The sequence below is a fragment of the Trachypithecus francoisi genome, unplaced genomic scaffold (assembly GCF_009764315.1).
Source record: "Trachypithecus francoisi isolate TF-2019V2 unplaced genomic scaffold, Tfra_2.0 Contig01461, whole genome shotgun sequence".
NCBI lineage: Eukaryota > Metazoa > Chordata > Mammalia > Primates > Cercopithecidae > Trachypithecus > Trachypithecus francoisi.
This window is the reverse complement of record NW_022681433.1, coordinates 7,491,820-7,504,084: the sequence shown is the minus strand read 5'-3', so window position 1 is coordinate 7,504,084 and position 12,265 is coordinate 7,491,820. Positions and strand designations below refer to the sequence as shown.

Below are 12,265 nucleotides of genomic sequence, written 5' to 3'. Positions count from 1 at the left end.
TGGAGGTCTCCTCAGTAAACGAGCAGGGAGAGAAGCTCCCATCAGCAGTGGGAACTCCCAATCACTCTTAATCTCAACAACTAAGCATAAATGACACCAATAAATCCGTAATCTGAGTTCAATTAGCTCAAAGTATAAAGAGGGATTTCTATGCTAGGTGTACTCTAGAAAGCATACACTCTAAGAGACAGAATGTTATCAGAAAGAGGGCCCTTCCTGCTCTGTATCTAATGGTGGTCCCCATAGATTGATGCCTCACTGAGTGATGTTTACAAGAAAAGAATGACTGACCAGCTCTTCCTCCACTCAAGGACAGGCCTTTAGGAGAGTAAATAAATTTGGCCAATTCTTTGAGTTGTTCGCGAATGATTCCAACACCTTAAAATTCCAAATTAGACTGTGGTCAAGAAAAAAACCATAGTGAAAACACTCAAAAGGAAGTAGAACAGAAGTATTGGACTTTCTATCTGGAAAGAGCCTCCTCGTTTTGTTTTGTGTTTCCAACGGAGACCCAGAAAAGAGAATAGGCTTATCTAAGATATCATGGCCATTTAGTGGACAAGCTGGCGTCAGATCCCAGGCTTCATCAAACACTCAAAACAAGCTCCACCTGATGCCAGGTGAATCAGCGGAGAAAGATAACCAAACTTGATATTTGGTGCAATAGGCTCCAAAGGAGCTAGGGACCAAATGAATCTCCCTGCCCCACACTCTTAGACGTCTGGCAGCCTAAAGACACAACCTGTGCAGAAATCTTGAAGAGAGAGCCTTCCATCCTGGATGACACCTAATTTTACAGAACTCAGAAGTTTTATTTTAAAACACATATTAAAAGAAACCAAACTCAAGAATGTAGCATTTGAGTGCAGTAGACTGCAAGGAGTCCTCGCTTATTAAAGTGTTCGGCGAACGCCATCATGAAACCTCCTAGGAGCGTACATTCCCCCAACCTCGCATCTGAAATCAGGACCATAAAGGGCCTTCCGTTTTTGGCATCGTACCTCCCCTTTTGCCTCCTTCCCACTACTTTTATTCTTGCCTTGGTATTACTGGAAAAGACAAACAGTACAGGTTGTGACAGGATAAGAACAGTAGTCTCTCCATCCTGAGAGAAGTGCTCTCACCCTCTTCCTTAGCATGGAGAAGCTAACAGTTTCCAGTAACTTTTTCACTGTGGTCTCCAAGCTCAGCCAAATTCTCCATAAATGCAAGTAGTGATGAAAAGGTGCTCAATGTGGGTTTCATCCACAAAAGCACGTGTCATAGGTTCCCATCCCCTACCTCATGGACCCTCTGCTGCTCCGGGGCCCCATCTGTACCATAAGCAATTTTCCACCAGGGCCCTCCCCTCCATTCACAGCACTTCCTCTTTCCCTTAATAGTGACATCTAATCAAACTCATCACAACTAAGAAGGCTTATAAACTAGTGCTAATAAAGCCTGTACAGTCAGAACAAAAAGAGGAGTATGTAAAAGTGAAGTAGCAAAGGTGCATTCTTCTGAGTTAAGATTTGGACAAGGTTACAGAGAAGCTAAAAGCCCTGAGTTCTAGCTAAACCACAGCAATAAGCAACTCCCCATTGGTCACCTCCTGTTCTAGCTTAGATATCACCTAGAGACGAGCAGCACGATTTGCTGGCACCTGTACCACTCTGCACCGAGGCTGAGACAAGTCTTAAACAAGCAGCTTGCTTATTTCCTTACCCTCTGCTTCCGCAGGCTTCCTGGGCTGGTGGGTGATGGGCTTGGCGACTTGCCTGAGCGCGGAGTAGAGAGCTGACTACCAGGGGTTCCATTAACTAGAAATACAAAGAATCACACAGAGAGAAAAATGGCATGTTAAATAATTTTCATGACAAATCATCTCCAAGAAATAAACAATTATATAGAGAGCTGTCTATTAGAACGCTAGACACCCTTCCATGTGTACATTGAGGAAGAGCTTTGGGAAGTAGCCTTCAGAGAGTCACAGTTTTGCAAATCCTGTGTTTCACAGAGCAGTAGGTTACAGAATTATTTTTTAAGATGTACCTTTCACAACTTTCCTGATGAATGTATTAATGATGCCTTTAACTGTACCAGCAGGGACTTTAGGAATGTATGGTCCTGAGGCATTTTCAATGAGGTTCATTCTTAACTCTTCAGTTTAGCTACCTAGTACTCCCCAGCAGGAATAAATATAAGCACAGATCACCAGTGACATTCCAATGACCTGATAAATAGATCACTGTATTTGTATAATTAATAACCTACTTCTAGAAAAATGTCCTGCATCCACCTGTGTCTTGTCCATCCGCCTAGCCTGATTGTGATGGACCTGCCTTGAACTGGACAGTCACTGGCCACAGATGCTGAGAAACTCCTCACAGTTTCTCTTTGCTGCCTTTGAAAAGAAAAACTGCTAACAAGTTCAAATCACTGGAATTCTACCCAATACTCAAAGAGTTTTATGCACATTTTCACTAAACTGAACTAAAGCCACAGAACTCAAGTAAGCAATTCTTTTCTCTAAGTAACATCATCTCTAACAACAGAATGAAACACTTAAAGACATGGTTTTATAAAGATGTGTCAGGTCGCCTCTATTTTACCTGTAAAAATGACAACATTACAGCCCCACAGTCAGTGAAGTAGAATTAACCAGGAGACACATAGATTCTTGAGGGTGCAAAATAAACGCTTTCCACAAGGGAGAGCAGCAATGCATTTCACTTACCTTCTATGAGTTCTAACATGGACACAGTCTTAGTGTTGGACCTGAATACCAAGGGCAGAATCCCGTCTCAGCACTAAGCCAAGCACCCGCGGAAACGGGAATTGGTTGGATGAGTTTAAGGATGGCTAAGGCTGCTCCCAGAGCAGGCTGAATGAGATGCAGGATTCATCAGCAGATGCCTTTTCTGCGTAAAGCTGACGTCTCCCAAGCAGCAGTGGGAGGTGCAGGTTCTGTCTTAGGCTACATCAAAGGTGTCAATTAAGCCTCTTGCCAACAGCAACCCCCACCCCGACACCACTCCCTCCCGGAAGCCCGGTGCTGTCAGTACTTTGCACTGAATCATAATGAAGTGGCCCTGGGGGCAAGAGATCCAGTGACTCATTTGAAAATCGAAATGACAATAACTCTTCTAAAGCCTGGTGACTACCAGGTAATCCGGAAACCCTCACACAATTCAGTGACAAGGTAGGATGTTTATTGATTTTTCGTATTTGATGTTTTCCCAAAAACTTACAACCCTGGAAAGTGGGAAGCTCCTTGTTTTGTCATCTCCTCCAAAGACCTTAAAAAATGTCACGTACCCCATGCTGCATTAATTTGTAGTTTAGCTTTTGAAATGTATTTGGCAAGTCCTAAAAATAGAAGCCTAAAAAGCTATGTATGTTTTTTTTTTTTTTTTCTCGCAGAGAGAGTGAACTGGAAAGCTAAGAATGCTTTAATTTGCTTGCATGCCACTCTCCTGTCTTTGCTGAGTGAACTTCACGCTCAGACCTCATCACATTAGACTTCCTCAGCCAGTAGCCTCTAAGGAAGGGGCTCAGAAATAGGCAAGGATTAAAGACAAGGGCAGAAGCAGAGCCTACAACCAATAAGGAAGGGATGCCTTACTGGTTGGCTGGAGAACACATTTTGTGAATATATTTTCTTTGCCCACCCGCATTCTACTGCACATCTTTATGTCATACCTAAAGGCTACATAGATTGGAGAAAAAAATCAGCAAATAGGGAAGCAAACACAGTGTTAACACTTTTTACTTTGAGACTCTGATCTTACCCAGCTAATGGAAAATTAAGAAAGAGAGACAAAGGACTCACAAGAAAACAGTCTCAGGAATACTTTGCTTTAAAAAGCAAAACAAAACAATAAAAGTCTGTATATATTTAGTAAGTACCCATTACATGTGTATCTCAGTTTATTGAAGGCATTTTTATGTACCAGTCAATGCACTTAAACCTTTTATATATGCATATATATGCATCTATATGCATCAGCATGTATGTATATTACATCATTTAACTCACACAATAACCCTATAAGATTGGCAGTATCATTTCCACCCATTCTACAGGTGGGGAAATTGAGGCTTACAGATGATGAGTCATTTGACAAACAAATATGGAGCAAAATCTAACCTAGGCAGTTCAAAACCTGCACTCTTACTACTACCTTGCCTTACTGTGTCAGCCCTTTAGCCTACAGGTAAACCAGAGAACTAAGCTAGTAATTACAATAAAGTATTTTGAGAGGGGAAGTGAGGTAGGATAGTCAAGGAAGTGACCAAGTTCTTGGGATGCAGCAATGGTGGTGACCTCACAGCCAATACGATAAGCCTTGGCATTCACATTGTAACTGAGCTCATGTAAGCAAAGCTATCTTCAGGAGGGACTGTCCCTTCTCTAGAGCATGTGCATTTTGATTTTAATTGTCATCAAACTGACCCTTTGCTCATTTATAGTAAAAAACACACCCCTGGGTGGAGATTTAAGATGCTAATGAGACATGTGATATATGAACATGCACATACAGCTACAGCGCATGTGCACCCAGAGGACCACCCAGAACATGCTTACTAGTAACACCTCTTCCCATCTCCTTATGAATTATCATGTAAGACTCTCATAAAGGGGGTTTCTCCAGCAATAATCAACACTGCCTCACCCTTACAAGCAGCTCACCCTGAACTCTCTCTCTCTCTCTCAGGGTGTACTGTTTATTCTGCATGTAACTTTCAAAATACTCTTTTTCTTTTGCAATGAATGACTCTCTGCTGCATCTCCTTGGCTGTATGTCTCTTGTTTAAATTCTTTTAAACTAAGAAGACAAGAGCCAAGGTATCACAACAGCCATCAACAGAAGTATTGGGTGTTGCAATTGGAATCCTAATAACCAACAGAGTCAGAGTTGGCCTATGGCCTTCATAGAGGCAGTGGATACAGGAGTTAGCCTGGTGAAGCAGGGAGGGCACAATGAAGGAAAAGTGTCCTCGGACCAGGGATCCCCTGTTTCAGGGCTGGATGCAAAAAAGGAGGCCAGTGTGGTGCACTGAAGAGATTTAAATAAGTTAGTACAGCAAATATGTGGAGTTGGAGGGGGAGGAGTTTCAGTAATGAGATGGAGGCAGGGGTCGCATAGTGAGCAGGGCTTTAAAATTCATGTTAAGGAGTTTGGTTTTTATCCAAAGGGCAATGAGAAGCAAAAACAAAACAAAAATAAAACAAAACAAAACAAAACAATAAAAACAAAAACAAAAAAGATTTTAAGCAGGAGTCGCAGGATCAGGCTTGCATTTGAAAATGCTCTCCAGAGCTCTTGCCCTGTCAAGGCTCTTTCCATTGATTACAGTGAAACAATACTGGATGCAAGGAGAATGTCAAGTTAGGAGAGAGTGGGGCACATTTAAGGGTCCTATGGTAGAGATGCTGACGTGGCTGATCTAGGGTAGTGCCATGGGGTGGCAGTAAATGGAAACATTCCAGAGAAAGGTAAGAGGTAAAAACTATAGAACTTGGTAATTGATTGGCTGTAGAAGATTAAGGCCAAAAGGCAGCATGTTTGCAAGGACACAGAGAGTTTGGACACTTTGAACGGAAGCACCTTAGGTGACACCAGTTCTGCCATGTAAGTTGGTACAATGTTTTCTGTTTTAGATGAAGAAACAGGGTTAGTGGGGTAACTTGTCCAAAGACAAAGAGCTGGAAGATGGCAGAGCTAAAACTAGATTTCATTTAGATCTTACTCAAAAAACTTCGCACTTTTCCTATGAGTGGCTGGTCCTGGCATCTCAAGGCATGTCCAGAACCCTCCTCGTGTCTGTAGGGCTAAGGATGCCTAGGCTTCTCGCTCTACTGCCGGGACACTTGGATCTGCCTCCTTTAGGTAAGGTTGTTGCAATAGTAAAAGTGGTTTTTACCATTAAAAGTAAAGCAAAAACTGCAACTACTTTTGCACCAACCTAATAAAACCACTGGGCTCAGTGCTTCTATTTGCATTGCCATCTCTAGAAAAATGAAACTCAAGTGCCAGACAAGTCATTTACAATCAAATGTTTTTGGAACACAACTTGTCTGAACATTGGGAACAGCCTGTATTCTTAGGGTCAGAGCTCTGTTCAGACTCTTCCTCTTGGCCATGCAGAAGAGCATCAGCAAGTTCTTAAAATGGCTCTTGACATCCAGAAAGCATTACACACCTTCTTGTTGAATCACTGCTGGGATAAATACTTTTCTTTCATAAATAAGTTTGACACATGTACTGAGTTCACTTGGTTTTTGCTCTGTAATGCCAGAAGTCTCTAAGTGCCAATAACAAGGCTTTGTTACTTATTTAATAGAACTTATTAAAATTCAACTTAAAATGGCATTATTTTTCAGAGGCCCTTATTAAACAATTCTTTATCTTGAATGGGAACAATTAAACTAATATGGTTGCTGTTAAACAGCCAAGCAGGGCTGAACAATTAATTATTTCAATCTCTGAATCCACTAAACTCTGAATTAGTAAAGAATTCATTAGAATCATTGCCTTTACCCAGTTCTGGTCTCCTTTGCTTATATCTGTATAGGCACATTTTCTTATTTTAAAAAATAGGAAATGTCTTCCTTTGCTGTGCTTGTTACCCTTGAATGAGAAGTGCTCAACTTCAGGATGGATCATTCACTGATACCATGAGGACCAATTAACATCACTGGTCACCAAAGAGCTGTGGAAGAAATCTCACTGCAGAGCCGACTTCTATCCCTCTCGGCAGTACATGGCCCTCCTTTATTTCAACTCAGCTGTCACCTAAGCCTGCCAGGGATCCAACAGCATATACTGGTCACAGTGCATTGCTGAATAATACTCCTCAGGAAGTATGCAGATCCACTTTTTCCTTCATCATTTCAGACAGGTGAACCCACTCTTGTTCACTAACTGGAGCCATGTGTCCAGGGCTCTAGATATCAACGTATCAGCACACATAGTGTACACTTAATACATGCTAGATTCTTATTGCTCCCTGTCCTCTAGATGCTTATGATTAAATATCAAAGTTACTTTAAACACTCTGGAATTTGGAAATACTTGGCTTAATTTACAAATCCATTGTCCTTTTAAACGACTTTCCACGCATATGTAGGTTAACCCTTCTTTTTGCAGTTGCGTTCCTAAAAGTCTCAGATACCAAGTGAAAGCTGAAATGTTAGTAAGCATCTCAAATTGGTTCTGAAGTCAGAGAAATCTCCAAGTGAGACCATCTAATTAAAAGATGTGCAACTTTTTGGACATGAAATCCACCTTACTGTTTCCCTGTTTTCTTTTAGCACTTAAGGCGGCTCATTTATTTCTGGTGCTGCACTTGTCAAGATTTGGGGAGAGAATGTGTTTGCATATATGTGTGTGTCCTTGGGTTTGGGGGTGGTGATTCAGGCATGCTGCCAGGGAGATCTGGCTTCTCGCCTTAGACTCTCCTTTACTCCCTAATCATGGTGTAGGCTGTTCATTCCCTAAAATCTCTTTCTCAGCTTTTGTTCCTTGCTTGCCACACTATTGAGAAGAAAAAAAAAAAAAATTCAGGGGGTTGGGGGCACATTGGGAATCAGTTGAGACCAAGAGAAAAGAGACAACTACCTAACAGAGGGAAGAAGACGCACCTTTTCCCTAACTTTAGCTTCCTGGGTGCTCACCTCATAGGTGAGGTGGCGCTCTGATTTTCTCCATGTCTGTTTTCTCTTCTTGAACTCAGACAATGGGTCCAATTCAAAGAAACCATCTACTGAGAATAAAGGGAAGGAGGGACCCCAGGAACAGAGGAGAGGGAGACAGGGACATGGCTCTGTGAATTAATTTTTTAAATAAATACTTACAAAGGCTCCGAACCTCAGGAAATTTAGGCAACAGCTCCTAGTATTTCTCAATTCATTCGTGCGGTCAACATTTACCCAGTAGTCACCATGAACTCACAGTCACTGCAGAATGCACAAAGAACCCCTGCTCTCAGAGACCTTGCAACTGAGCAAGGTGGTACAACGTGTCATCGGTGAATCAGCTGCCGCAGTACTGCAGGGCTGGTGAAGACCCTGGACAGCGAGGTGATCCGGGAAAGTGGCAGAGGTCTGCCGGGCCAAACTGGGTGAGTGGGCTTTAGACAGGTGAAGAAACAGAGGAAGACATTCTAGCAAGGCCAAGTGAGAGGAATAAAGGGATGAGGTGGAAGAGCCCAAGCTGAGGACAATTTAAATTTGTTTCTAGGATGGAGCATGGGTCCAGAGAAGAAATGGGAGACATGACTGGAAAGGAAGATGTCCTCCACTTGAGAACGAGTCCAGACTTTATTTGGCAGACAACAAGTCATGGCAGCAGGTTGGACATTGGTGCCCAGGGCAGATGTAAGATAAAGTGGGAGGATGTCAGCTAGTGATGGCATCACCACAGGGAGAATGGTGACCCACTGAATGTGGACAGGGTGGGGAGAAAAGAGTTGGTGACAATTTGGGGTACAAGAAAAAAATTTTAATTAAACAATGAAAAAAGACCAACTAGAGTCCTGTGATATACAATTAGGCAATTTTTGGATCTGATCCCTATCAGCTGGGATCCAAGAACAGGCTATGGTTATGACAGGGTAACTAGGGACCACAAGCACCAAGGGTCAGGGTGGATGGCGGTCCTGGGGTTGATCCCTACCAACCAATTGCTGCAGGACAGCTCCCGCTAGAGTAAAGCCTGGAGCCAGCCTGGGAGAGGACCCACGGTGACCCCCAAAAATGATACTCCCAGATCAGGTCCCCCTGCCATCTGGTATTACCCATTCCTTTGTAAGGCGCAGTGGCATCCTCATTGCTGAATCCTATGATCCCCATTCAGTTCTCATGCTATCTGGCATCTCAGCATCAAGCATTTCTGCCCCTTCCTTCATCTCAAAACTTTCTGCCCCTTTGACTTCTGTCTCTGTACTCTTACTGTTCTTCCCTGCTTCTGCTGATTGCTCTTAGAAATGCAGACTCACCCCATGGTTCCATTTACATCTTTACAAATCTGTTCTTGAGGCAGCAGGGAGGTACCTTATGTTTCTATTATTCAAATCACTACAATGTACCAGGGTCTCCCAAATATATATTGTTAGCTCAGATCTCCTGACTTAGAACAGTTTTTTATTTCCAGTTGCTTACAAACATTTCCAAATCACCTCACACTCCACATATCTAAAATGAAACTCAGTCCCTACCTCTCCTCATCCAACAAACCTGCTTCCTATCTCTGATTCCTCTCTCTTCTTCTAGCCTCACATCCAGTTCAATTTCTGGTTTCATTTCCCTTTGAGGTCTCCCCCATTCCCAACGATGCTCTTTCAGTTCTGTCTCGACAATTTCATTCCAGGATGACTACAATGGCCTCATAGAGCCTTCCTGGCCCTTGGCCTTTCGTGTGTAGCAATTTTTTCTACCACCGTGCCACTGTTTCCAAAACTCAACTGCGGTCTTTCATGGCATGGTGAAAAATTCCCTTTCACTTCATAATACCTACAACTTATAGCACAAATATACTTCCACGATCCTGTGCAATTGGACCACAACCAATGGGGCTACCACCATCTTTCCAATTCTTTCTTAGAATTATAGCCTGCGTTTTTATTGAACAAGCAACTATTCCCTAACTATGCCATATAGTTTCATGTCTTTGTGCCTTAGCTCACATTGGGAGGGAATGCCCTCCTGGCCCTTTTTTACAACCAAATGTATAGATCCTTTTCTCTTGGAAGAGCTCTCAGACCCTATTAATGAGATCTAACCTGTTTCCTCCAGATCATCACAGCACTTATTACACTATTACAGTTACATGGTATACAGTCAAGTACCACATAACAATGTTTTGGTCAACAATGGACCATAGATCTGATGGTGGTTCCATAAGATTATAATACTGTATTTTCACTGCACCTTTTCTATGTTTACACCTGTTTAGATGTGCAAATGCTTATCACTGGTTACACCTGCTAGAATATTCAGCACGATAACATACTGTATAGGTTTATAGCCCAGGAGCAACAGGCCATACCACATAGCCATGTGTAGCAGGCTACACCATCTAGGTTTGTGTATGCACACTCTAGGATGTTTGCACAACGGCAAAATTGCCTAATAACACCTTTCTTGGAAGACAGCCCCACCATTAAGGGACACGTGGCTGTATATGTTTCTCTCCCAACTATAATATAAGCAACTTGAAGGCAAGGACTGTGGTTTAATCATCTTTGCACTCTTGGGACCTAATGCATGTCTGGAACACACTAGATACTCAGGAAATATTTAATTGACATGAGGCATTAACAGTAAGAAATTTATACAAGCAGTTGATGTACGTTGCTGCCCCCAAGTAGACAGTAAGTCAAGATAATGGTTCAAGGCTTTGAAGAGTATCTTTGGAGGTTCTGCTGGGGTGAGCACCAGGGAGAGTTGGTGGGTGCAGAGAAAGAAGAAATGGAAGGAGGGATGAGCCTTACGTGCAGCCAGAAATTCCAAAGACACAAGGGATGACTCACCAACCTCTTGATTTTCTTGATGTATTTTGTTCTCAACAATTCCCTTGGAGCTCCAAAGCAAAAAAGATTCTCCATAGATTGTATAAGGCTGAATTCTCTACACTAAAGGAAAAGACTGAACTAAAAATTAATAGCTGGCAATCTACCTTTGAAGGTGTTAGATATAAATCAAAAGAATTTGACAAACTGGACTAGAAGTGAGCTGATTAAAATTCTCTTCACTTCCCCAGTTTTGATTCTTATCTGCATATGCTGCATAAAATATTTTTATAGAACTGTAAAAAAGTAAAATTTAAATAGCATGAATAAAAAGACTTCAGGATTTCTGGAGTCACACAGAAGTTTTAAGACTGGGTATTCAGAATGGTGCTTTGTCATGGTAGATGTTCATTAACTAAGCCATTTGGCTTTACCTTCTTTCAAATGTTTGCCCTTGCATCTCCAGCACCCAACATTGCTGATCCACTATAGATTCTCAATGTATACTGAATGAATGAATGGTTGTTGCCATGAATGGTTCTACTTTAGTCTGTAAGCTTCTCAAGGGCAAGAAAGTACATTATCTCATGTTGGAATCGAAAGGTGTGACGCACCCATTGGGCCTCAGTTATGTCTGCTATGGGTTCCACAGACAGAGATTCTAAATACAGGGTATCATTCTATGATAAAAAGTTGGCTATCTAAATGTAAATAAAAACTCTAAAACAAACAAAAAACTCCATTTTTCTTCTCTTTTTTTTTTTAGAATGGGGTCTTGCTCTGGCATCCAAGCTGGGGTGCAGTGGTGTGACCATGGCTGACTGCAGCCTCAAACTCCTAAGCTCAAGAGATCATGCCACCTCAGCCTCCCAAGTGGCTGGGACCATAGGTGTGCACCATCACACCCAGTTAGTTTTTAAATTTCTTGTAGACACAGGTCTTGGTATGTTGCCTAGATTGGTCTCAAACTCCTGATTTCAACCAATCCTCCCGCCTAGGCCTCCCAAAGTATTGGGATTAAAGGCATGAGCCACCACGCCTGGCCCCAAAGCTTTCCCAAATCCAAGAAAAGATCAAAATTTTGAAATCTGTAAGTTTTAAGGAGAACTGCAGCTATGAAACTTCAAGATAAACACAGTTTCCTTGTAAGATTAAGAGAACAATATAAAGCCAACTGAAGTTTTATTAGTCTTTATTAAAACCAAATTAATGCATATTTTATTCTTATTTTTAGAGTCATTTTGTTATAACTTCCCTATGTAGATAAAAAAAATTGCTTAAAAGAATTTCACTTTTGCCACTGCACTCCAGCCTGGGTGACAGAGTGAGACCCTGTCTCAAAAATAAAAATCAAGCAGTTTACTTTTAACTTATACATTTTACTAGATCTGTGTTCCAAATATATACACACGTATGAAGGGTCAACCCATAGGAAACTCTTTACTCCTTACACATTCTTGTTTCTTTAAGAAGCAACCAGAAGTCATTTTCCAGTTTCTTAGTGATTCATCCTCCAGCGTCTCAGCACGCAATTTATCTGGAGGCTATTCTTTTCATGTGTTATTAAGGCTTCTGGTTTCTCTTTGCTAGCTCTGTTTGCCTTCTTTCAGCCTTTTCTGTTATGGAGACTAATCATAATTCAACAGGTATGTGAATAATGTTATCTGTGAGGTCTTGACCCCTGCGCTTCCTGAGAATAGGGGCATCATTAGTGCTTTGCAAATGCCTGACACTAGTTGGTCTGTAACTGATAGTTCTGAAAGTGTAAATG

General features: G+C 41.8%; 1 protein-coding gene across 5 annotated transcripts in view; it reads right to left on the bottom strand.

Moving 5' to 3' along the window:
• The window catches only part of DCLK1 (doublecortin like kinase 1), a 359,681-nt gene that overhangs the window by 84,926 nt on the left and 262,490 nt on the right, over positions 1-12,265 (bottom strand). For 3 of the 5 annotated variants that reach the window (XM_033235344.1, XM_033235370.1, XM_033235334.1), the window contains exon 6: positions 1,705-1,799. In XM_033235344.1, coding sequence (XP_033091235.1) covers positions 1,705-1,799 — 95 coding nt within the window. Of the gene's footprint in view, positions 1-1,704; positions 1,800-2,716; positions 3,068-12,265 lie in introns of those variants that run through there. The other 2 variants (XM_033235362.1, XM_033235353.1) reach the window with 1 other exon arrangement.